Genomic DNA, 25,734 nt, shown 5'->3' on the forward strand with positions numbered 1-25,734 from the left:
ATAACTTCATTATCAAACGTGTTGACCGTGGCTTTATCGTCATGAAGTCGGGATGTCACTGAACACATTTCATTAGTAAAATGCTTCTTTTTTTTGTAATAAAATAAAATGGGCAAAAGTACAAATTGTTTTCAATTGGTGAAGCCACACATTTCAAATACGTTTTGTAACTTGACTCATAGTTTTATTGCCTTTTAAAGAAAAACTCTGTTTCACTATAAAGCAGATGTGGGCAAACTTTTCGACTGTTGAGCGGGAGCAGATGGATGTAGTGTTTTGCTGAACCATTTCATGGTTTCATGGAGGAAAAAAAAGATACTATGGGATATGTACAAAACATGTCCTTTAACGTCAATTAAGAATTAACTAAAGCATTAAAACAAAAAATATCTGTTATTAAAGTTCACGGTATTATGTTCTTTATTGAAATGACTCTTAAAACACTGGGGGGTTGATGAAATACAGCTTTTTATGACTTACTTACTATCAATATAATTTCTTCAAATGAAGAAACGGATAAGAAAGCTTAACGGGAAGCATATGGCCCCCGGGCCGTAGTTTGCACATGCCTGCTGTAAAATTTACTGATTTCTCTGCCGCCAGTTACTGGGGAACGCGGCAATCCCTGACCTGACCTGATCCCAGAGCTGTGAATGGAACGGTAAATAGCGGTCATTATTAAGGACCAAAACATCGGTTAAAAATCGGGATATTACCGTAAGTAGGGTTTCTTGAGGAGTCCAAATAATAATTATAACTAATTGTAAGAGTTTAAAACCATGTGTGTGGTTCCATGTTGTCTGTTAAAACCCTAATTAGATCGCAATAGCAGCATAAAACAAAGAGGGGGGTCGCGGCTGGTCGTGAAACTATCGAAATAGCTCAAAGGCTAATATCACGGCTCTAATCGACTATATTAAACCTTACGGTAACTTTTATATTATCACCGAGCAATACGAGTAACATTTGACCAAAATGTTGACACTCTTTTAACTTTGCGATCACAAACAAAATCACAACACTCCCCTCTACATTTGTGCAAAGTGGGCCGACCCAAGCGCTCCAGCTTGGCTGTGCTTGAAAAAGTTAACACGCAATGGGGAGCGGTGCGACTGGCTGAGCGGCTGCTACTCACTGTGGATACTCCACTTATTCATTTTTTTTATTTATTTATTTTTAAAAAGCGACAACTGTTTGTCCGAAGGAACTTTTGAGAGGCCGCCACTTTTAAAATTCGAACAATTTTACGTCGTGGAACAGCGACGGTAAGTGTTTTGTTGCAGTTTGCGGGCGCTACTTCGCTGAGTGAGTAATCAGAATGATGCACTTGTTGCGTGATGGCACCAGCCCTCTAACTAATCACGTTGCTCTTTAATAAAATGTCGCCCATTTAAAAACACTATTTTTCTGTTTACAAAACGCTCTAAAGTTCTGTTCCCCACCTCTGGATGTGACACATTAAACGTGACGGGTTTTTCGAATGTCATTAATTCAAAAATAATTAACAACCGCAGCCCGAGCGAGAACTTTTTTTTTTTGACAGAAGTTGCTGCTTTATTTGTTCGGGAGCAAACAAATGGCGTCACACCCTGCGTCTGCCTTTACAATAAGACGTCCAGGAATGCAGTAGAATTGAATGTCTGATATGTCTCACAGCCTGAACGTGCAAATAACGAAACTTCCATTCGGGGGGGATTTTTTTTTTTCTTATCCCCCCCCCCCCCCCCTATTATTTCGAACCATGACGGAATCCCCCTCTCTTAATTCCGTTATGCTTTTGCCGGCCGGTGGGTCTCTCTCTCTCCGATATTACAGCGACCCGTGCTCGGAGGCATGTTGTTTTTCTTCAGTGGGCTCAGGAGCAGGGATTATGACAGTCTTGAGGGGGAATTAAGACATACACACAGATGGCTGCTCTCATGTGATGCCAGGTTTCACCCTGGTCAGCAACAGCAACGAGGGGGGGTGGGGGGGATGCGTGAGGACGTCTGCCAGCTCGGGGAGTTGTTGTGGAAGAGGGCTGCAAGGGGGGAACCGGTCTAGTTTGTTTGTTTCTATGGGTTTTGTGTATATTGGGGCCTTTGTGAGGTTGGGATGGTTTCATCTTCATCAAGTCAGGGTTACTCAACATGCCTTTAGGTAGCTTCACAATGTTTTTCCGTTGGCTATGGCTGATATGATTGTTTTGTTTGTTTGTTTTTACCAAGGATTGATCAAGCAAGATCAACTCATTTTTATTCATTTATTTATTTATTTATTTATTTTCAAATCAAATACAGGTGTTTCTGTGTTGACAAGCAAGCAGCCTCAGATTCCTTGCAGATTTCAACAACACATGCATGATATTCACCATAACTCTCCAACTTCCTCTCTGAGAATTTTGTCCCCGATTGTAAATCTGGGATCTGTCTTTAAAATTTTATTTGAGACCGATTTGACATATTTCTGGTATTTTCGAGAGTTATGAAACTGCATAATCGCAAGAGTAATAATTAAAAAAAAAAAACAAATCAGATCGTCAAAAACTCAACAAACAAAAAGGGTTCTTAAAAAAAAACTGTCACTTTTACCCGTTAAATGGCGTTTTGATTGATTTGAATGCGGATGTGAAGAAAAATATGTCGCTGTCAGTTAAGGAGTGTAGGAAAAGATTGATGCCGTTCATTTGTAATTAGCTGTCAGCGTGGCGTTTTGCATTCAACGATGTTGAACGACCCCAGAGGTTAAAAGTTAAACCTTTTCGTTTTAATTTCTACTTCCAGGTCTAACTTTATTGATTTATTAATTGCTTGGTTCAATGAAAGTTTTGTGTTCTTTTGCGAGTGTCTGAATGCGCGGTGCGGTTTGACTCTCATAAACAGTCAGGTGTTGGAGTTACTGGTATTTCAGGTTTTTGGCAATGACTCCCAGATTTGAGTAAGGCTGTGTTTGAACTTGTCCATAAATCATATCTGGTGTGGCAACTATTTGGCCCTCAGTCGCATGAGTGTTCACTATTACCCTGACTTTTTCACTTGACAGCAATCTTGTAACTTTTTTTTAAATATATATATATATTGACATTAATTTCACTTTCTCTAATATGAGCACCACACTTCTGAAGAGTTCTCTTTGGAAAGACAAAGGTGTGATTCAAATGAATATTTTATGACAGTTTAGGGTCAATGTGTCTTTGTTTGTATTTTTCTTCTTTTTCCATATTGGCCATCTGTAGCAGCACATTATCATTTCTTTTTCTCTCCTCCTCTTTATTGTTGTCTTTTCTGTCTTTATGCCGCTCATTGTCCCAAGCAGGATTATTAGGAGGATTGGAGATGGCGCGAGTCCGTAATTAACCTGATTAATTGATTCTGAGACGTTAATCAGATGAAGCCTGTACCAGTTGGGGCTCGAGGTCACCATGGTGGGCTGAGCTTAAGGTGCGGCTTTTGTCCAATTAGACTTCCCGCTGCAGTCCACTGGTCTGTTTGTTTACCTTCATTAATGTAAAATTATTTCTTTACTCCTAAATGCTAGTGGAATGGACAATATTGAATAGCTGTGCTCGAGCATCATCCTATTGATTTGTTTCTGGTTAATGACCGTCTTTAGGATTAATGTACACTAAGCTCATTAAAATTCTCTGGCTCCCACCCCCCCTCTGCTGTTTTAGTTGCCCACAACTGTTTTTGCTGCAGTGTGGTGTCTGCTGATAATTCAGGTTGAGGTGCATGTTATTGATTTCTGCCATATGTTAGTTTGGTTCGTTGAATGACCCTCCCCTGGAGATAATTGCAACGGTACAACAGTGGCCTTTCAATCCCTCAAAGGGTGAACAGGTGATGCAGAGTAAGGGGCCAGCTCAATTTGTTTGAATATTTTTGCATATTTACATATGCCTTAAAATAAGCTGATAGGTTCCTATATAGCCAGAATGTAGTCGGACCCAGTTTCTAGTAGAACTGTGTGTTTTATAATTAAATTTAATGTTGTTCAATGCATTTGCCTAAAATGGTGAATCAAAATGATTACAGAATATATGATGCTGCACCAAAAATCCACAAAGTTGTGTCCCCATTGTGATGGGGTTTTTGTTTTATTTTCCAACATGGTAATTCTGACAAGTTGTAGCACTAATGTGATGGGAATCTCATCTTCTGACTTGTGTTGGTGCATTTTGGTTTGTTTCATAAACTCATAGTGTGTAGTAATGCCTTCGTCAAACTCGTTTTGTACTCTCCCGTTTTGTTCAGGACCAAATGCAGTTAATTACCAGATGTGAAAGATTACGGGACGCATTCGTGTGCCATTGCCGAGTCTGTCATTGTTTCCGCTTTGTTTGGCTTTGACAGAATGTTCATTCATTCATTTGTCAGGAAGTGACTGTTGAGTTTATCACATGACTCATCTGTTGAGTCTGCTGTCACCGAACCTCGGCTGGTCGTGTGTTTAATTTCTTTCTTTATCTCATCGTGATGCTGTCCATCCAAACAGATGCACCATGGACAAACTGCACCGGAGCAGGTGAATTGTGAAGGATAAACAAAGCCGAAGAAGACAAGCCCACTTTTTAACGCAGAGCTGACAAGCAGAGGACATCATGTCCACTCTAGTGAAGCAGGAAAGAACCATTTGTGTCCTCCTGCCCAACAAAGACCAGTTGGACATCGCAGTCGGGGTAAGTGTTTACATGTGAGCCTCTCTTTATCTGTCTTCATTATGGAGAGTGGCATTTTGGCTGCACCACATTATCTTTGGACAGATTTGTCATGCAGATTTCCTCCTTTGTCTTTTCCCACCTGCTGCAGCCCAAGTCCACAGGGCAAGATGTCTTCAACCGTGTGGCTGAGCTCCTGGGAATCAAAGAGCTGCACTTTTTTGGCCTCACAATGGTAAAAGGTGAGCTGATGGGCTCCGCTGCGCCCCCGCAGCCTCTCATCCTTTGGGGACAGATCACCATTAGTCTGGAAATGTCATCTCTGCTACCCTGCTCCGTGATTTAACGGCGTGATCTACTTCACCACTTCTCTTCCTCCTCTTGTTCCGCTTCTTTTTCTTCGCCCCCCCCGACACATTGAAATGCCTCAGTGGTCCTTTGTGGTTCCCCACTTGAACAAGCAGCCTTTTGTTTTTGTCGGTGTCGGTCCAGCAATCACATAGGGCTGCATTCCTGCAATATTAACTTCATTAAGCCTGGAATGCACCCGTGCATTCCTCGTCCTTAGCAAGGGGAGGGATGGATTGATGATGGGAAGAGGAGGGTGGGAGTGAATGGGGGGGATAACACAGGGGGAGAGCTGGGGGAACTCCTCATGATGACACAGGCCGTCTTACTCAGCTCTCACTCAGAGTCTTTGGTGAAGGAGGAGGAATGAGTCAGAGCGAGAACGCGAGGACATGAAAGGAGGGATGGATGGACCGTCGGAGGAGTGGGGTTGTGAAACACTGAAGAGCAAAGATAAGGCAGATCAAATGGGAAATGCCTGTCATGACTCAGAAGCAGACAGAGAGCGACGCAGCATCTTCACCCCCAGCGCGGGGTGCTGGCGGCAGTCGAGACACACTAGTGCAGGGCTATTCAACTAAAATTTCGAAAGGGCCAAATTTTTGGAAGGTTGTCCAGCCAACGGGCCACTCAATCGCCACACCATTATTTGGTGTTTGTTGCACGGTAGACACATACAAATGGATGGAAAATAAAAAAATAAAAAACTGATTTATTTGAAAACAGCTTTGTGCAACCAACATTGATGTTATGCAAAATTAGAGGTAGCCTAACATCAATAAAGATGCAATAGCCATGAAAGGATGTAGTGCAAAAATGTTGAAAGTATCAACAACGTTCATGTACAATTGGCTATTTGCTCCAAAAAATAAACCACATTGCACAAAACAGGAAACTAGAGTTGGCTCTTAAGGCAAAAAAATAATAGTACCAACAAGACCTGGGTACAACCACAGTTGGTTCACAGTGTATTGAAGTTATGACCTGGTCTTTTACTTTCGGATCAGCGACCACTTCTTCGACAGCAGCAAGCATGCACTCTTTCACAGTGAACGGTCTTTTCTTTTTGCTCAAAATCCATGCAACACGCAGGGATGCGGCCATTGAGCTTTGACGCATATTGAGCGCACGGAATAACGTTGTCGAACGCCACTCATAGCTCTGAATAAGTTCTCTTCGCCCTAAGACAGCTGGGATAGGCTCCAGCAGACCCCCGTGACCCTGAATAGGAATAAGTGGGTATAGAAGATGGATGGAAGTTCTCTTACTTTGGTCTGCCGTGCCGTGGATGCCGGTGGAAACTCGTTGTCAAAAGTTTGGTGCGTCGTCTTGAAGTGCCTCCTCACGTTATACTCCTCATTAACGGAGCATACATCGAAGTACAAAAGGAACATGGGAAGTCCTTGAGCATTTGCTTTATCTACATACTTATCTGTCCATTCGTCGTTTAATTTTAGATTTTCTGCATCCACCTTACATCGCTTAGAAAGTGCCATGTTGGTTTGGAATGATCGCGCTTGGCGTCTCGACCGAAAGTGACGCAAAGTGTCGCAAATTGCCGAAGCTGCCGTTGTCATTTATTTTCTGCAGATGTGCCTCGGGCCGTACGAAATAGCTTGTAGGGCCGGTACTGGCCCGCGGGCCGTAAGTTGAATAGCCCTGCACTAGTGGAATGTGTTTTCGGCTTCTGAAGAACGGCTGCGACTGTTTTAACCGGTTTCCAGAGTGTTAAAACAACAAAGCTCGTGCCAGTGTTTTGTACCGGGGCCAGCCGTGTTTGCCCCTGGAGTTACAAAACAGATAGACCAGCAGCGTCGTCATTAGCTTCCTCGCAGCCCAATTCGCCGGCGGTGGAACAAGAGCTGTTTTCTTTTTTTTCCTCTCCCTTCTTTTACCCTAATGAATCTCATTGTGGGGCAAATTTCACGCTCGGCTGCATTTTTGTTTAGATTCCTTGCTCACTGTCGGCCTGTTTTCCATTTCTGCCCACCCCCACCCCCCTACCCCGTCCCAGACAATGAGCACACATTTTTAGACATGGAGGAGAAACTCATCAAGTACTTTCCTAAAGAGTGGAAACAAGACTCGGGAAAGGTAAGGAGCTATTTCCCGGCAAACATTTGCAAAGATAACCTGTAATATTATTCTGTGGCCTTTTTTAAGGTTTTTGTTTATGTTTGCTCAAATAGGGGACTGTTTTGTCGTGGGTTTTTTTTTTTAGCATTTCAAGGAAGCGCTAATGCGCTAGCCTGCTGTAACCTCTCTCTCTAACCTGCAGGTTGTCCAGAAGAGACAGTTGCCCCTGGTGTTGTTCCTCAAAGTGCAGTACTACGTGGAGAACGGAAGACTGTTTTGGTAGGCTGCGTGTTCATCTTCTTCACAGACGGACAAGCTCGCATCCATCTGTGTCCTCCCCCTCCTCGTCCTCCTCCTCTTCTGACATGTCCGTGTGTCCGACCCCTCCCTCTCTCTCCCCATCACCACCATCCCCCTCCTCCCCCTTTACGGTACCAGCGAACGGAAGGCACGGCATCTCTACTACTCGGACCTGCGGGAGCGGGTGCTTCGCTCCGAGTGTCGTCAGCAGGAGGAGGTGTACTTCCAGCTGGCCGGTTACGCCATGCAGGCCGACCTCGGTGACCTGCCGGTGACCAGGGAGGACACGGAGGCGGTGCCTTACTTCGAGCCCAAACTCTACTTTCCCCCCTGGGTAGGTCAACGCAAGAGTCGGCAGAATTGGAGATACCAGATCAAAGAAAGAAAAGAAAAGAAAAAAAGAAAGCTGACACGCATTTTCATGTTTTGTCGTTCGTGTTTTTTTTGGCCTCCCTCTTTAGATCATCGCCAAACGTGGTGTGAACTACCTCCTCTGCCACGGCCCAAAGGTGCACCAGGAACTGTGGGGCATGTCGACCCGCGACGCCATCCTTCTCTTCATCAGGGAGTCGTGTCGACTGGAGGACGTGCCCGTCACTTTTTACAGACTGCAAAAGGTCACAATTTAGAACTTCCAAGTGTTTTTTTTTTTTTGCTTTAGCAGACCTGAAACGTTGCCTCATATTCGGAATTATTAATATTCCCAGAAGTATGTGTGTTTTAATACACACACCAGCTTCTCATCTTCGAGGGAGCTCATCAACGGGCCGCAGGCTGATTTTCTTAGAAAACATTGGCGTTCTGCAGAATGTTTCCATTTCGCTCAAGTGCTTGACGGGAGATTATCTTGGAATTTGTCTTTATTTGCATAAATTATTTATTTAGTTACATTACTTCCCCCGCTGCATCATCGGATACAGTTCTTATTGACATTGCCGTGTCAACGATTAGTCTGCACCTGGTTTCCATCTATTTGCCTGAAATAGTATCCTCCCCAAACACACCAGCTGAGTTTTGCCTCATTCGAGCCGCGCCGAACTGTAAATGGCTGCGAGGTTACGTAACCCGGTCTTGAGTTTATTGTCCTTCCCAATTCATAATCACTCATCCACCGAGTGTTATTCTGAAAGCCGGCCCGTCCGTTGCGTAACATGCTCCCACTTTTAATTTGTTGTTAGCGGCAGCTCAGTGTTTGCCATAGAGATTGGGGGGTGGGGGTGTGTGCGGTCCAACTGTGGCAGACCTATCTTATCTGAAACCCTCAGATGCCTTTCTGACATCCCATCCTTCTCCGTCCAGGACAAAAAGGAAGAGAAAGGAACGGCGCTGCTCGGGCTGACCCTGAAAGGAATGCAGGTTTATCAGGTGCGTGCATGTGCGTTACTGACGCGAGGAGCGTGCGTCAGTGCAGACGCGCTCAGGAGCGAATCTGCAATCACTCAGAGGTTCGGTCTTTGTGCCTCCACCGCTGTAAAACCCTGGGACGAGCCGTGCGAGGAATGTGCGGGCTCACCACCAGCAGCGCTGCAGCGGGAGATAGGAGCTGTCTACTGCAGCCGTGACTTGTTTGATCTGTCCGTCAGGGGGCCATCTGGGGGGGATTAGGGCTCCAGGCCTGACTGATTAAAGAGCCAGCGGACCGTGAGATACCTTGAGAGGCCGTTGGCTTCTTTGCCAAGTCCATATGGCTCCTTGAACAAAAAAATGCTGCAATTATTGATGTCTATTCTTCAAAGTTCTGGAGTCAAACATATCCACGTGTCCTTTTTTTTTGGGGGGGGGGGAGTTCTGCTTCAGTTGGCTAACAAACATTGTCTGTATTTACAAATGTGTGCCATTTCTTGTTTAAATGTCGGCGTTGTTTTCAACAGGAGGTGAACAACCTGCGTCAGCAGCTGTACGACTTCCCCTGGTCGAACGTGGGCCGCCTCACCTTCCTGGTACGCCCGCTCCCTTCAGTTTCCTCCGCCGCTGAGAGGCGACAATTGTAGATTACTAACGTAGCTTTGCTCGTCTGTCCGCACAGGGGAAGAAGTTTGAAATCCAACCAGACGGCCTGCCCTCGGCCCGTAAGCTGGTTTACTACACCGGCTCATCGTTCCGCTCGCGACACCTCCTCCTCCACCTGAGCAACAGCCACCGCATTTACCGCAGCCTGCAGCCAGCCCTCAAGCATCTACGACAGCTAGAGGCGAGCGAAGGTGAAGATTTGATTTTTTTTTTTTTTAATTGGAAGAGGACAATGCACATTAATTTACATTCCTGTCAATGTGCCGCTGTTAGCCACAGGCTAATTTTCACTCGCATTCCTCTGGCCTGGTGTTAAGAACCGTTAAAAAACAACAAGGATAGAAGGGTCATAGTATTTGATATAGATATTGAGAGCTAACCCACAAACTGAGACATTTGTCTTGCTATGCATTGTACACACATTGTAACGTGATCTGTTAAATAGCTCGCACCTCAGATATTAAGAAGTACGTGTGTTAAAGTCGAGGCGTGTCTTTTTTTCTACACAATTTTATTCATGTATTGTTTAAATTACAAGACTGTTGTACCACAGTGGTTTGTAAGACGAAATGTAGTCTTTACTTTTTACTTTAAACAGCAGTTTTAGTACTGTAAAGGATTCGATATCCAGTCCTAAATCACGCTCGTATTTGATTTAATAACATTACAATTTTAGAATATTCAGAACTTTTCAGACTTTTGGTTTTCAGTAATTTATTGTCATCTCTTCCAGAGAAAAAGCGTTACAGGGAGTCGTACATCAGCGACGACCTGGACATGGACCACCAGGGCTCCGAGAGCAGCCCTGGCCTGTCCCGACACTCCACCAGCAGTTCCGGAATTGAAGCCGACGCCCGGCAGCACAGTATCTCCACAGAGATGGCCTCGATGGAGGAGGACGGCCGGCGGCAAGGAGAGAAATGTTCCAGCTCAGTGGTCAGCCGCAGCAACTCCCATACGTCCGGGTTCGACGTGGGCAGCAAGGCCCAAACGGAGGAGGACGAGGAGGAGGAGGCGTGGCAAGAGAGAGGTGAGAGGACTGTTACTCATCTCGACTGAAACTGCTGCTCCGTCTCATAAAAAAAAAATCTCTTGTTGCGCAACATGTTATCAGCTGCGTGTCATGCCGATCACGTATTCACAGCTGCATTTCATAAGAGTTTCGTCATAACTTTTTTTTTTTTTTTTTTTTTTTTTTTTTTTTTAACTTCTTTTAAAGTGAACAAGATCGGCGTCCTGAAGGAAGCCCTTGTTGATGATCCAGATGAGATGTTCCAGCTGGCTGATCTGCTTGACGGGGTGTCGGTAGATGGTGTAGACATCTCCACAGAAAGTCACTCTCCAGGTAGAAACGCCATGTACGACACACAAGATGATGTTTCTACAGAACAGTGTAGACTCTGTTTGAGTTTATGAGCGCTTCATATACGCGGACACACGCGCACTAAAGGTGCCTACACACTGAACGCGTCAAGCGCAGGGGGGCGTCAGCGCAGCCATTCATTGTGTATGTGCGACGTCGGCGCAAGAGCGCAACGCCGCGCAGAGTGCAGAGCGTCGCGCAAGGGTGGCGTTTGACGCCTTGACGCCTTGACGCTCCATTTAAAAAATTTTAAATCGGGCGTCAACACACTGTGACGTCATCTCGGCTCCGGGGGAAAAAGTGGCCAGATGCACAGCACGGCACCAGTTGTTAAATATGTGTTAAAACTTCTCTACATCGAACTGTGCTTGACAATATAAGAACATAAAGTGCTTGTTTTCTCATATATATTTGGGTCGGGACATTATCGCGTTGCTTCGCATTTTATTTTACACTCATCTAGAGTCTAGACGACACGGAACGTACTTGCACTGAGTAGCAAGCGGGAGGATGTTGTGTGCAAACGGTGGGACAACGGGATTTCGTTCCACCGCAGTTATTCAAGCCTCCGGTGCCGCCTGAATGCAAAACACGTAGCACCTAGTACGAGCACCGGAGGTAACGAGAACGTCAGAGCGCCGAAACCAAGCAGAGTCGCCAAACCGATACATATTTTTAAGCTAGTCTTGAGTCCCAGAACTCGGTGTCATATCAAATGTTACACTCGGGACACTGCGAAACAAGTTTTTCCTTTGTTTTTCCTCACTACTGCTCGATCGCGAACTGGCGCCCTGCTCTGCATCGGGCCACTTTTTTCAGAACCGGCTGCTCTCCTATTGGATGCGCCAAGGTGTCGTCACAGGACGTTGACGCCAGGTCTGCGCCTGCTTGCGCCTACTTGCGCCATACCGCGCGTCAGACCGCGTCAAAAACGCGTTCAGTGTGTAGGCACCTCAAGATTCAAATTAGGCAACTCTGAGTCAAATGATTTATTCTGTTTTTTAGGCTTTGTGCTTGTCGTGATCAGACATACATCCTCTAAAACTGGAGTTGGAATCACTGAAGTTGATCGAATTGAAAGAACTAAAGTGTTGTGTTTTTCTTTGCTCCATAGAAAACACAGTTTGCGCTGCAGATGATACAGACACTCCTGAAAAATTGGGTGACGAAAATCTGTTCAAACAGGTTGGCCACTTGTCCTTTTGTCGTCTCTTCCCCCTCTTTGATTACCCTGCCGTTTCACTCATTTTCATCCTGACTTTCTACCTCTGTTCCAGATGCCGAAGACCAGAGCTCAGGTTTGCGTGGATCGGCACAGCCAAAGTCTGGATGACGTGCGTCTCTTCGCACCCCCGGCACCCCTGGGGACGGTGCTGGCCCCCGATTCCTCCCACAGTTATACCTTTGGCCTGCCAGATGCCTCAACCAACACCAAGTTGATTATTGACGAAAGCCTTTACCCCCTTTCGCAGTGTCAAACCAAATCTTTCTATGGCCGCAGGTCCTCTAACTGCCTCTCCCTGGACATGTTGGGTGACGAACAGTTTCTGGAATTCATACTTTAGTCACATAAAGGCCAAAGGTCATTCACAAGTGCAACTGGACTTAAATGTTGCCAAGACCCGAATGTCAAATTTTTCTATTACATGGTGGTGATATTGGGGATGTAGAGGCTTCAAATAGCAGCGAGCCAATTTAAAAAGAATAAAAAAAGACTGACACCTTTATTTTTACCTTAAAGGCTACGGATTAAATCACAGATCGAACTCATCAACCAGTGTATTTATTCAAATTGTATATTATGTACATACTCAGTTACAGCAAAAACATTTATAATTGGTTCTATTCTCCTGTATAAAGTCAACCTGTTAAACATGTAAGATGTCAAGATGTACACTCACACAGGCATTCATTTCATGTCATTTTTGCTGCATTAATGTACTGCATTGGACATTCATAAGAGTGTACTCTTCTTTGCTTTTAGCCTCACTGATATGCATGCCAACAATTCTATTTTTATTATTCAGGAAAGTGTTCCTGCGCTCCTTCGCGCTCACTTTTTGTGAACTCAGATTGTATGTACTCTATTTTTGTACTCTGCGCTCTGTCATGCCTTTCCGACGTTTCTGCCATAACAATGTATTTGCTGATGTGGAAAATTGAACCTTTTTTTTTTCACAGCCAGTTATGCATCCACCCAAAGCTCCCTCATTCTATAGCCTCTCTTTCTCTCCTCCCACGTTATTATCCCAGCTCAGAAGTATTATTAGTAAAACACTATTTTTGTAACCAGTGAATCTATAATGGATCTGCAGTATTTTTGTATTATGTAACAACCAAACAAAGAACCTTTCTACTGTGTTTTTGGTCTTCACACAGACAACTGATACCGTAACCCCACTAGGATAAGAATGTCACTGTCGACGCAGAACCCTTTGAAATGTGCCATGTGAAAACACCATCTTGTTACAGTAAACAATTCATTTTTTTTTTATTGAATGCAAAGTGTTTTATATCATAGTAAAAATAAATTTCAAGTGCTTTCTTATAAACCGCAGTCTGAAAGTGTATTTCCATTCTTTCATTTCATTTCTATCAAGGCATTGGAAGGGGTTTTAAGGGAGACGTCTCTGAGCCGGAGTTGCTCTAAATCTCGCGAGAGTTTAGAAGTACGTATGCGGAAGTTTACGTTCCGACTGGAAAAACGTGTGGCTTGTGGGGTGCTGCAAGTGGAGACGGATGAAGAGAGTCTTTAGTTAGTTTCCAGCACGCATTTTAATATGTCTTCGGTTTTAATTGAGGCCGTCTTGTCCTGCGCTCCCGACTACGGACTCCTGCTCGAGTCTCTGTGCTGGTCGGAGGACTCGTGGCCGGGGACGGAGCGGCTGGAGGCGCTGACGGCTCTCATTGAGGGGCTCGGTACAGCCATGGCAGCTTCGGAAAAGACAAACGTTTCATTGGCCAATCAAAAAACGGTGACAGACAAAGTTAATTCCATCATGTGGACCCAGTGTCTACCACTGTTACACAGAATTTCAGCGGAAGCCGGCGCGGGCGTGAAGTACCGGGAGAGCACCGCCGCTGCCTGCCGACTTCTGAGCGCCTGTGTCCCGCTGTGCGACGACAGCGTCCCGGGCCGGTTGGCTCTCTCCGTGCTGCCGTCGCTGCAGCTGTCCGAGGAAGAGGAGGCGGCGGGCTCGTCCAAGCTCGGCGTAGAAATCGCTTGTGAAGTCATGGCTGCTCTAATACCGTGCCTGGCAGCTGACGAGCAGCTCTCCCTAACCACCCTGACCTCCGCCTTGTCCCGCATTAAAACACTGCCCGACCCGCTGGTCCCCAAAGTCGCCGGCAGGCTGCTGTTGCCTCTCCTGGAAAGCTGCCGTGATGCGAAGTTAGAAAATTTCCTCACGCTGATTCTGGACGAGCTGTGCAACTGGCATTCGGCCGTCCCGACACCGGCGACGTCACAGCGAGCCCTGCTGTGCCTGACCGCCCTGTCGGACCACCTGCTCGGACCTCGCCGCTTCGCAGCGTCTCCCTCCAGCGGGCCGCGGTCGCGCCTGCAGTTCTGGAGGATCGTGCAGGATGGGCTGACGCACGCAGACTGCGTGTCGCGCAAGAGGGCGCTGTACCTGCTGAAAAGGTGCGTCGCCCTGTCAGAGGAGGAGAGGATGCCCTGTCCCCTGCATCCACCAGACGAAGGTAAAATGAGAGATTTTTTGCATCTGTTTGTACAACAGCCAAAGGGTGGACAAGGTGCTTCCCAGAGTAAAACATAATTAAGACAATAGTAAAACATAGTTAAAACACAAAGTTACCGTGAATGCGCAGTTAAAAAATAAGAATAAAAATGCAAAATTAGTGAAACATGGGACAGGGCATGTTAATGAACATTTCTTCACTAACAACACAATGTTTGCATCCCTTGTCTTGAGATAATAAAGAATATGCTAATATCTACAAACATACCTTCTTGTTTGTTTGTTTTTGTTTTTGCATGTTATGAAATGGAGCAATTCAATAAACAAATCGCTCACTGAATTGCTGAATCAAATAAATGTAGATACAGAAAACTGAGAGAATTTCCAAGCATTGTCTCAGTTAAGTAAATGTTCAGTAAAATTAAGTAAATAAAGTGTTTACAAACTATCTAAAACCCATTTAAAAAGTCTAAAATTACCTGAAAGGGTAAAAGTAAAAACAGTGCATTTATTTGAATGAACCTATCACAGAAAACAGAGAACAAACACTTGCAGTTTTTGTTACTCTTCTCAACATTTTTGCAGGTGAGATCTTGTTCCGATGGTCCCCAGACAAGAGCAAGTTGATCAGACAGTTCTGGGAAGATTATGTGCTGGTGGTGGAGACCCTGGAGGAAAATCAGGTTAACATTCCCAGCAGCACTGCAGGCTTCGTGTGACACACTATGTCGTCATGACGCACAGGATTTTAAAGTTGCCGTACCTCTCTGCAGGTTCACGTTGTCCGGCCTGTTCTTAACAGAATAGACACACTCATCCAAACAACAGCGAATGACAGTCAAGGTATGTAACCTGCTAAGATTTGTACTTTGTACTAATTTTAAAAATGTCGCAAGAGTAACTGTAGAAATACGCTGCAAGTCACATATTGGAAGGTGCTTCTGTTCTCTGTGCGACTCTTTTGCAGACTCAACTCACGGCCTCTTCCATCCCTCGTGGCTGCTGTGTGTGTACCAGCGGATGTTCCACAGCGAGAATAAATCTTTGATGAGGGAGGGGGTGTGTCATCTGCTGGAGCTGCAGGTGCTGCAGCAGCCGCAGTTCGCTTTGGCTTTTTCTCAGGTACACACGCAGACCCAGTAACTTCAACATCATTGTTTCTTGCATTTCTTTGGTTATCACTATTTAAGGGACAGTTCACCTAAAATTGATGTTGTTCCAGTAGCGTGTAAACAAGCTCGACTTCCAAGAACCACATCAATTTGGCTCTTAGCCTTTAGGCTACAATGGATACAAAACACAATATTATTGTTACCATTTTGATTCAAATTGGACTGTAGTGTCTTCCAGACAGTCGGATTATACCATACAAACTGTATGGACACTTTCATGTGTGTGATCTCTTTTTTATGTTGGTTTACTTGGCCACAATAGGCATCCTTTGCTTGGAATTTTATCCATTTGTCAAGTGAAGTGCTTTTGATTTGTTTGAAAGATTGTAATTTCAGATTTGAGTGAACTGTCCCTTTAAGCGTCCACTCTGCTTCTTCCCTTTCAGTTTGTCATCGGTCCTTTTATGGATGTTCTGTCCGAAACGTCCCTCTTCTACAGGTGAGGGTTTAGAAATCAGTGGAACAGACCCTAGAATCAAATCACTTCTAAACGACACGCTGTTCGCTGTTCACGTGCAGGTCGGCGGGCCAGAGCATCGGGGATTGTCCTGAGCTCGCATGTAAACTCCAAGTCTTCATGAGCACTTTCTTCGGCAGCCTGCCTCTGGAGTGCAGAGGTACGGAGGCTGCAGACGACCTGTTGTAAACAGTTGTCGGTCTGGGCTGCTCATCCTTTGTCTCGGCTTTGCAGGCCATGCTTTACTGCGGATGATCCAGCAGCTTGGCTCCAAACACTGGTGTGCTGTGCCCCTCCTCTTCCTCTCCCAGGCTCTGTCCAAACTGCCCCCTAGCCCCCTGCTGGGGGCCGAGGGTCTCGCTGCTCTCAGGTGACTCAGAATACTCACAGCTCTCCGGTGTCCAACCTGGTCTTTGCCTTAAACGTGGCCTTGTTCACAATTGTCATGTTTGATATAGGGAAGTGCTGCGCTGCACCATGATCACCCACCAAGTCCTGCTGAGGGGAGCCGCTCAGTGCTTCTTGCTAAACAGCGCCCTCCGCCTCACAGATGTGGTATGTCACATGAGTGTTGGATGCTGATGACAGAGCTTTTGTATTGTAATCTAATGGTCATCAGTGATGACATCAATATTCTATTTTCTGTGTGTTTAAAGAAGAAATTGTATTACAGTTTGATATTAATATCAGAGAAGTGATGTTGAATTATTACTTAAAAATATAATAATTATATTTTTCAGTATTAAAAAGTGATAAATATCAGCTAAAAATACTTATCTGTTTCCTTTTTACTTGTTACTGAATTTTAATTGAATTATGTTCTTTCAGAACTCAGTGACCCTCGATGACGTTTTCAGCTTCCTGGTGGATTTCCGTGCAGATGAGTCGCTGTGTAGAGGCACGCTTCTCTGGAAACAGGTCTGCTTTCAATGGGTCAGAACACGACTGATTGAACCTTACACCTTGCAAAATGAATAACTAATTGCTTCTTTTTCATCGCACTGTGGCAGCTGTGTTCTTGGCTGTCGGAGAACAACGGCCGATTCAAGCCCAGGGCTCCAAGTGGGGATGGTGGCGACGCTCCGACAGAGAAAGAAACCGTGAAGAGTTATGTTGAAGAAGAGATACTCGCCCATCTCAGAGTCCCACCAAGCACAGGTCAGTCCGTAGGTGACTCTTTTAATGATTTAAGTGAAGAGTGTGTTGGCTATATTTTCCCCTCCCTGCGCTTCAGGCCAACCTGAGAGGATACCCAACCCTAAAGAGGCTGATCGGTTGGCCAGGGCCGTCCTGCTGTGCGTGGACGTGGAAACGACTCATCCTGGGGTGGAGACCAGTGACGTTCTGGAGCCGCTGCTGTCACCCCTGCTGGACACCTTGAGCAGAATCAGCACCAACATTTACCTGCCTGTGCGTAAGAGCGACAAGAGCCTGCAGCTGCTGCTCCGACTCTTCCAGCTTGGGAGAGCATCAAATTGCCAGCTGGCTGGAGAGGAGCAAGGTCTGTGTTTTTATCCCTGGAATCTTTTATTGCCCGTACCGGTGAAATCATAAAATGCACAGAATTTGCTTTCAATGAAATTATTGTGGCCCTCCTGGCTATGCTTAGTTGAGGCCTGGCCTTCTAGAACAGTGTTAATTTTAACAGCAAAATTCGATGTAGTTCAGGTCGTTGTCTTTTAACTAAAATGTGATTTAGTTTTAGTCATAATTTATTCATCCAAATTGGTTTCGGTTTAGTCTAGCTTTAGTTGACTAAATATCATAATCGTTTTAGTCGACTAAAATTACAGTAGATTTAGTCGATTCCTGATGTCTTCGCGCCACAGTTTTTACAAATTGTTTTCTTTCATATCAAATGTGTAGTGCGTCCAAATGTCCTGTGGCCTCTTCCTGCCCAGTGTTGACATTTGGTGTCAAACTAGTCTGTACCAGACAATCTGCGTGTACGTACTACATAACTTCCTGACCACATCGCTATGATTGGTTTTCTTCCCAACTCCGCCCGCTATTTTCTAAATCGTCATTTCCTTCCACAAACGAAATGAGCTCTGATTGGATCTCGTCTCTGGCAGACAGTCTCGTTTTTATTTGTTGACGAAAATGTCAATTCGTTTTGGTCAGGAGAAAAAGGTTGTTAACAAAATTAACACTGTTCTGGAAGAATTAAACTTGGATTTCAGCGTTGTGTGATGTTTATTTTTACCCTTCACGCTAGATGGTGTGATGGTGGCCCTTGAGAGGCTCTTTCTCAAAGTTGTCGATTCGATCCAGGAATTTATTCTGCGGCGTCTCCTCGGGGAGCTGCAGGAGGTAAACAACAAAACAAATCAATATACTGTAGTTTAATTAACAAAATTGCCCCCAGCGACTCTTTGTCTGAGACACGTTTTTGTTTTGTTGTTGTTTTTATTTTGCTCCAGCTTTTTGATATAGAGCGTGCACAGCTGTATCTGAGTGTCCTGCAACAGCTGGAAGTGGTGTACGCCTCTGCTCCGCAGCATCGCAGGAGTGTTCTGCAGATGTGTCTCCCAAAACTCATTAATCACAGCCTCAAGCTCCTGCAAGAGCCAAGTCAGCAGGTATGACGGGAAACACTCAAACTCCAGACGCCGGGCAGGAATTTCATAAATCAGATTGGCAGCTTAATTATTTTGGCGCTGATTGTTCTTTGTTTTTCATCAGATCGTCTCTGTGGGAAACCAGGTGGCTGGAGCTGTTACTATGGCGTCTCTGGCGATGGTATGCGGTCTCATGGAGCAGAAGGCGATTTCCATGCAACAACCAGAGACGTTGACAGCCCTGAAATCAATCAACGACTTCTTCTGCACCCCACTGTCATCTTCCTCCCAAAGTCTGGGATCTTTTGGAAGCTTGAACAAACATCTGGAAAGACCTCCAATGGAAGGTGGTGTGAGGTCAGTGCTAGTCTGCTGTCTTTCAGCCGTGAAACAAATGAAAATGTGAAAAAAAGATTATAGACTTTGTTTACATGGTAATTTAATCCGTCCTTTGTTTTTTTGCTTTCTCAGCGATGCTGTGCTGCAGAAGTGGGGACGTGTTGCTGCCAACTTCACCAGGGACCAGTGGATTTGTCTGAGCTTCCTGATGAAGGAGTTTGGAAGCTGCGAGTCTGTCAAAACCTCCCCAGACACTTTGAAGGCTGCACTGAACTGCAGCATGGAGGCCCTGACTCTGCTGCCCGGTGACCTGGTGCTGCCTGTACTCACCTACTTGGAGACTCTGCTGCCACAAGTGAGTCAGCACTGATGTGTTTATCAAGATTTAAATTTTTCTCAATTTCAATTTTATCTGTCACATCACTCTACATGGCAGTGAAATGTCGGTGTGGCAGAAACCAAGGTGCAATAAAAGGAATAAATAAAGTATAAGGTTTAAATATAAGTTCTACAATGTTAAAAGATAAAAAAATAAAATAAAAATGGCAAAGTACAGATAAGGATGTTTGAAGACGATACAATATAATATAGTATAATTACGGTAAAATATGAAAGATTGCTCTTATAATGTATACTACTACTACTACTACTGCTAATAATAATAAGAATAATTGTTATTGTTATTGTTATTGTTATTATTATTATTATCATCATTTTTTTACTATTCTTCCATAATCATTTATAACAATGATAACATGTGAAGTAATAATAGTAGCAGTTGTAGTAATGATAATATAATAGTGCAATAGTACAGTTATGGACTCTTTTCTATTTAAATTATTATTCATACTTTTCTGTTTAAATGCTGTGACCACCAGGTGGTGCAACATGAGGAGGCCCTCTGTGCTGAGGCTGTGACCCTGGCCTGGGGCCTGGTGCAGGGCCTGGCCACGAACCCACATGACTTCTGGCTGGCTCTGAAGGGCTTTGTCTCCACGGCCTTCCAACACAAACTGCTGCAGCTGTCAGACTCTCAGGCTCCGACTCTCGTCTCCACCCTGAAACAGGTGATTCGAAACGCGCCGTCACATATAGCTGAGATTTTTAGGATTCTGTCCTCCTGTTACAAGGAAATGAGGTTGTGTTGTTCTTATCTTTTATCTAGATTTCCTCTGAGTTGATGGAGCTGTCCCAGACCAAAAGCGGAGTGTTTGGCGTGCTGCTTGAACATTGCTGCCGCACTTGGATGCCGACAGACAGGGGCGGTAGTGACATGGCGGAAGATGTCTTCTCGAGTGTTTTCGGCCACATCAACATACTAGCCGAGGCCTGTGTGCACGGACCAGTGTTCAGGAGAGATCAGCGGTATCTCTCACTAGCTTTTCAAAGCTCATCTCAACTGTTTTGTCAGTTTGTTTTTTTAATTTCTGGTTTGTCATCTTTTTTTTTTCTTCTTTCCAAAGGCTCATCCAGGATATCCAAACATATGTGGAGCAACTGGGTGAGGGGTGTGCGGCCAACGTCGCAGTTGCAGGGTGAGAAAAGTCGCCGTCCAGTATGACTATAATTCAAAATATCGCCACTAGAGGGCCCTATTCTCCTTTGCCAGTGACAATAGGGACGATCAGATGCCCCGTGCATGTGCAATGGCTTTCCTCAGCCACTTGGATCCCAGTAACCCACAGCACCAACGACTGATGGAGGAGCTTGTCACGCTCCTGTTGAAAAAGGTGAGAAATAAATACATAAACATCAAAATTACAAAAACAAACAAACAAAAAAAATCTGTGAAACTCCCTTTGCCCTCCTCTGATCCCAAGACCACAGGAGAGTCACGCCAGGCATTGACTGATGATGATTAATTCACTTACTGCAACACCCAGTGACACTCTTATTTGCTCTAGGCACTCTGGGTATTTATTTAATAAGCTGGGCATCAGCCACAGCTTAGCAACGCACTGAACTCTTGTCTGCATTGCCCCCCCTCCTCCCAATTCTACAGGATGACGACATATCAAAGTCAAAGGTGCGCTACTATAGCAACTCCCTGCAGCATCGCGTCAAAAACAGAGTCTGGCAAACACTGCTGTTGCTGCTGCCCAAACTCAGAGAGGTAAGACCAGGCCCAACCAAAGGACTGTCACAAAGCACCTGTGCCTGTGTGTGGTGTTGTAATTATAGCATTGTGAAGACTGGATTACATTTCTAACCAACGCAGAGTGACTGCATATTTGCCAGTCCTCACTTTTTTCCCACATCTTTACTATTAAACTGAAGCTCTAAATTTAGAAGGAAAGCAGGAATTGAGATCATAGACTGTGGTTGGGGTTTTGTATTAGCTGCACCAAAGAATGGAAAATGCAAAAAGAGACGTGTTTGCGTGTGTTTGCGTGTGTGTGTGGGTGTGTGTGTGTGTGTGTGTGTGTGTGTTGGTAGGAGTTTGTTGCCACTTTGCTGGACCTTGTGTTTGAAGCTGGATTCTGCAGTAACCAGGCTTCAGTGAAGTATCTGATGGAGTGGATGATGGTCCTCATCCTGTTCTACTACCCTCAACACGTGGACAAGTTCTGGGCCTGCTTCAGCATGGTGAGCTTTTGCACAGGCCATAAATCCATCAGCACGTGTTTTACTCATGGGCCATAAAGGTCTTTGTGCCAGCCTTCCCTCTGTCTGTCCTGCCCACAGTTTTGTTTTCTCAGTAGCTAAAGAGAAATGACAAATTGAGTTAAAGACAAAGACAAGATGCTATTGTTAGTGAAATGGCTGAGCCGGTTAAACAAATTTCTTTGTCTGTACAGGATCACGAAAAGACCAAGACAAGCATCTGCACCTTCCTGTCTGTCCTGGTGCATTTCAACATCATTATTCCTAAAGTCAAAGATGAGGTAAAGGGTGAAGTTGACTCCTGACTTGTTCCTCAACTCCTTTCTCATTGTTTCTTCTTTTCAAATAAAATGCTTACCTTTTTGTTTGTTAAGGTTGCACAATTACGCAAAGCACTGGATGTCATCCTCCAGTGGTGTTTCAACCACAACTTCAGCGTGCGCCTGTACGCCCTGCTGGCCCTGAAGAGAGTGTGGAGTTTGGCTGAGGCCCAGGCCTCTGAAGGTGGTGATGGTTTCAGTGGGCTGACGACTGTGGTCAAGGCCTGTCTGAACCAGGCTGAGGCCATGCAGAGCACCGGGTGAGGGCAGAACAACTGTGAAAGCTGAAATTTAAAACTTATCTTTACCAGATTTTAAAAATAATATGTTTTCTTCCCCAGAAATGCCAACAAGAATTGGATCAGGATCCAGGAGCACTTCTTCTTTGGTGCCTTTGATCCTACCAGGGACTTCAGTGTGGAGGTTGGTGTCAGAATACAGATGAAGCCTCCTCGAGATCAGCCGCTCTAATGCAGTTCCTTTTTTCTTCCACAGACCATCTTTTACACTTTCCCAAGTCTGTCAGAGGTGGCTGACGACGAGTGGCTTCCGCCCTGCAAGTTTCAGAAGCTGACATGTTTCTGTGAGAGTCTGTCACTTCCTTTGAGAAACCCCAGCCCTGACCTGAGGCAGCTGCAGCCTGGGGACTGGATCCAGCAAGACAAAGGTACAGCAGCACTTACACAGGCACATAGTTAAAAGGTACTTTAGCATTTTGGTGAAGTTTGGCCTTTTTCTAACATCCAAAAAGATATTTTGGTCGCTAAAAGCAAAAAAAAAAATGTTTTTTTTCGAACTATCTATGAATAACTATTGTTGATAACTATCGACTATCAACAGTCTCACTGTATTAGACTGTGTCAATCTTTTCATCTGATTTGACAGGCGAACAGAATAAGGAGGATCGCTGGGCTGAGGTGCAAAAGAAGATCGTTCCCTGGAGGTTGGGGATGCAGGAGCAGGAGCCTGAGCTTCACCTCGTCCCACAGCAGAGAGCCGCTCGGCTCGGCAAACAGCACGGCGCCCTGCTGGTGGTGGCGTCGCTCATTGACAAGCCCACCAATCTAGGAGGTCAGCAGAACGACAACAGTGGCATCGCACCTCTCGTGGTTTGATGTCACAGGGTGAAATCCTTATTTATGTAACAACATAATTATGATCCACGCCTTCTTATCTCCTGGGCGGTGACCCGTTTTTTATCAGGGAGACTATTTTTAATGTGACAGGTGCATTGTACTGCATTAATCACAGGTGATAAGGGCAATGAATGAAAATGGGTCTAACCATGATAAGGCTCAATTTTTTTTTAACAAATATTGAATTTGGATGGTGTAAGCGCGACTGATATCAGTTCTGCAAACGTGTTGCTTCATATCTGCAGCTCCCCTTTATAAATAATTGATCGATATCAGAAGCATTTAATTTTAGACTTATTTATATTGATTTGAATGTTGTTGTTTTTTTTATTTGTGTTTTGATTGCAGGTCTTTGTAGGACCTGTGAGATCTTTGGTGCCAGCGCCCTGGTTCTGGACAACCTCCGCCATGTCAGCGACAAACAGTTTCAGTCCCTGAGCGTCTCGTCTGAACTGTGGCTCCCACTGTTGGAGGTGACATGGATTAAAGTCCTCATACTATATACATATCTAGGTTTTTATCTTCCATCCTTGACTCCAGTACACTGTACATACCCCACAAAACAGCATTTTAATAACCACAGGCACCCGTAATGATGGGCTGTGTTTTTTCATTATTATTAATATAGTTCTTATTTTTCTTTCTAAAAACAAAAGTCTAAAAAGTGGCTCATATAAAATAAATGAAAGCTGGGCTTTTCTCATTTCTGGCGAGTTTAATTACACATTAAGGCAGACTGGTTATAAAACAATGGAATTAATTAGCATGATCTAGCTAGATGGGTAATATTTTACAGTCATCTGCCTTTTTATAGAACAGTTCTCTATGCCCTGACGTTGTCTCTGACTGTTTCCTGTTGCTGCCTGTCAGGTGAAGCCTAAGGAGCTCACAGACTTCCTGCAGCTGAAGAAGAGCGAAGGCTACTGCATCGTCGGGGTGGAACAAACGGCCAACAGTCAGAGTCTCCAGGACTACCAGTTTCCGGAAAAAACGCTTCTCCTGCTGGGGTACGGAGATCTTGCTTTGATTTTTCCAACAGATGCGTGTGAATGTATGCAAGCGCATGACCTCCCACGTGACTCGCGCTCGGATAAAAGTGCGAGCGGCTGACAGGGCGTTTAACGTTGGCTTCACCTGTTCAGTGCATCTCCCCGTGGGAACTGCACCTCTCCCTCCCACCTGTCAGGGCATGCCTGCCCTCTAACCGGTTCTCCCGGAGGAGATGCGGAGAGGAAATGAATTCTGCAAACCAAAACAGGCACTGTGTTGACAGCGGCAGGGGGGAGGGAAAAAAAAATCCCTCAGTCTTCATCAGCTTTAGTTTGACAAGTTGATGCCCTGTTGCTTCCATCAGTTGGCTCGGCGGGACGCGAAAATCTTATCATTAAATCACACCTCCAATCCGTGATTAATATGTAAGCATGAGCACGGAGAGGAGATTAAAATTCAACGCTTTGCTCGTTTAAGTGCCCCGTATTGATGTAACCTGCGCAGTAACTGAGGTGTGTAAAGCAGCAGTATAATTTTGTGTGTGTGTGTGTGTGTGTGTGTGAGAGCTGAATGTGGAGTGATTTCACAGCTGTGCTCTCCCCAGTGCAGTGTGCCTTGGCTCTAATCTTCCATCAGGCCGTCATTATCTCAGCCAGTCGCACTTGTGATGTGTGTCGCACATCAACCTCACTGCCTCCCCGAAAATCAAACTCTTTGCCTATTTATATTCAACACGCGTGTCAGCCAGACATCTAAAAATCTCAGGGTACCCATAGGTGAGGAACGCCTTGGGTCATCGGCGTCATCTTCAGGCACTTAGAAAACCGAAGGATTAACTTATCTTATCAACATCGTATCCCGAGGTTCTTCAATTACTGAACATAGCATGGTAGTAAGTCACTTATGTCCAGGTGAGTAAATCTCTGCTGTGGGGGATTCTTCTCCTTATGGCACAAAAAAGTACGACGGAAACACAATATCAATTATCGAGTGCAGCGATATCTGTGACAAGCAATGAAACGTGCAGCTAATTCGCCCATTGAACTGTTCAATCACCAAATTGTTAAAACTTTATGGCCAGTCTAAATCCACTGAACGACTGTTTGCTCTGGGCTCATATATCAACATAATCAGTCTAATAACTCTTATCTCTGAGTAAAAACATTCAATCTCAAAACCAGAGACATCAGCCTCTATAAAGTTGTATAATTAAAGTATCAATCACACCCACACGCACGCACACACTTTACATAATCTTTCTGTAACTTACCTCTTGCTCCCCTTTGCAGCAATGAACGAGAAGGTATACCAGCCAACTTGCTCCAAATGCTGGACGTGTGCGTGGAGATCCCCCAACAAGGGGTCATCCGCTCGCTCAACGTGCACGTGAGCGCCGCCCTGCTGATCTGGGAGTACACCCGGCAGCGGCTCTCTGGGTGCGGGTCCCCTGAAGTGAAGCCAAACTCTTCCTGAGACAGAAACCAGCAGCGCTGTGGTGCTGATAGCTGGCCACTAAGACTGCCTGACACCTCATCAGGAGCGTGAAGATGCTTCGACTGCACGGCTCACATCAGGACATCGAAGCAAGTTTGCTATGTGGACTTTACCCTAGATGACACAAACTACACTGTGAATCATTTTTAATTACGTTCTTAAATGTGCTTTTATAAATTGGAATAAATATTTTTTTCATATTGCTCCTTGCATCTTCATTCACGTGG

The 25,734-nt window shown here is 45.0% G+C and overlaps 2 protein-coding genes across 3 annotated transcripts; both read left to right on the forward strand.

Moving 5' to 3' along the window:
* Window positions 1-1,112: 1,112 nt before the first annotated feature.
* LOC142883686 (FERM domain-containing protein 6) lies at window positions 1,113-13,286 on the forward strand. The gene is made up of 14 exons (XM_076018769.1): window positions 1,113-1,265; window positions 4,474-4,657; window positions 4,788-4,878; window positions 6,999-7,078; window positions 7,263-7,339; window positions 7,499-7,694; window positions 7,822-7,977; window positions 8,660-8,725; window positions 9,232-9,300; window positions 9,387-9,561; window positions 10,104-10,400; window positions 10,590-10,715; window positions 11,848-11,918; window positions 12,011-13,286. The coding sequence occupies exons 2-14, from the start codon at window positions 4,580-4,582 to the stop codon at window positions 12,296-12,298; spliced, it is 1,770 nt and encodes a 589-aa protein (XP_075874884.1). The 5' UTR covers window positions 1,113-1,265; window positions 4,474-4,579; the 3' UTR covers window positions 12,299-13,286.
* A 127-nt stretch (window positions 13,287-13,413) lies between these two features.
* Window positions 13,414-25,703, forward strand: tarbp1 (TAR (HIV-1) RNA binding protein 1). Of its 2 annotated transcripts, XM_076018770.1 has the most exons (29): window positions 13,415-14,435; window positions 15,020-15,117; window positions 15,208-15,277; window positions 15,402-15,556; window positions 15,993-16,045; window positions 16,126-16,223; window positions 16,298-16,433; window positions 16,522-16,618; window positions 16,892-16,981; window positions 17,074-17,221; window positions 17,298-17,564; window positions 18,282-18,376; window positions 18,487-18,645; window positions 18,749-18,981; window positions 19,096-19,318; window positions 19,842-20,030; window positions 20,129-20,328; window positions 20,427-20,498; window positions 20,573-20,693; window positions 20,966-21,076; window positions 21,400-21,549; window positions 21,762-21,848; window positions 21,942-22,147; window positions 22,229-22,310; window positions 22,383-22,554; window positions 22,773-22,958; window positions 23,372-23,496; window positions 23,894-24,030; window positions 25,303-25,703. In XM_076018770.1, the coding sequence occupies exons 1-29, from the start codon at window positions 13,514-13,516 to the stop codon at window positions 25,484-25,486; spliced, it is 4,866 nt and encodes a 1,621-aa protein (XP_075874885.1). In that variant the 5' UTR covers window positions 13,415-13,513; the 3' UTR covers window positions 25,487-25,703. The 2 variants fall into 2 exon arrangements, with proteins under 2 accessions (XP_075874886.1, XP_075874885.1); XM_076018771.1 differs by lacking the exon at window positions 25,303-25,703 and having other exon boundaries at window positions 13,414-14,435; window positions 23,838-23,963.
* The last annotated feature ends 31 nt before the right edge of the window (window positions 25,704-25,734 follow it).

Source organism: Nelusetta ayraudi, unplaced genomic scaffold (genome assembly GCF_046127955.1).
Source record: "Nelusetta ayraudi isolate G7.1 ecotype Tasmania unplaced genomic scaffold, CSIRO-AGI_Nayr_v1 ptg000008l, whole genome shotgun sequence".
In the NCBI taxonomy this organism is placed as follows: domain Eukaryota; kingdom Metazoa; phylum Chordata; class Actinopteri; order Tetraodontiformes; family Monacanthidae; genus Nelusetta; species Nelusetta ayraudi.

Bases quoted from the DNA above. Each gene is read 5' to 3' on its own strand.
- LOC142883686 (XM_076018769.1), top strand. From the start codon at position 4,580: ATGTCCACTCTAGTGAAGCAGGAAAGAACCATTTGTGTCCTCCTGCCC. The intron at 4,879-6,998 runs GTGAGCTGATGG...ACCCCGTCCCAG, and splicing joins TGGCCTCACAATGGTAAAAG to ACAATGAGCACACATTTTTA. The intron at 9,301-9,386 runs GTACGCCCGCTC...CTGTCCGCACAG, and splicing joins TGGGCCGCCTCACCTTCCTG to GGGAAGAAGTTTGAAATCCA.
- tarbp1 (XM_076018770.1), top strand. From the start codon at position 13,514: ATGTCTTCGGTTTTAATTGAGGCCGTCTTGTCCTGCGCTCCCGACTAC. The intron at 14,436-15,019 runs GTAAAATGAGAG...ACATTTTTGCAG, and splicing joins CCTGCATCCACCAGACGAAG to GTGAGATCTTGTTCCGATGG. The intron at 24,031-25,302 runs GTACGGAGATCT...TCCCCTTTGCAG, and splicing joins AAAACGCTTCTCCTGCTGGG to CAATGAACGAGAAGGTATAC.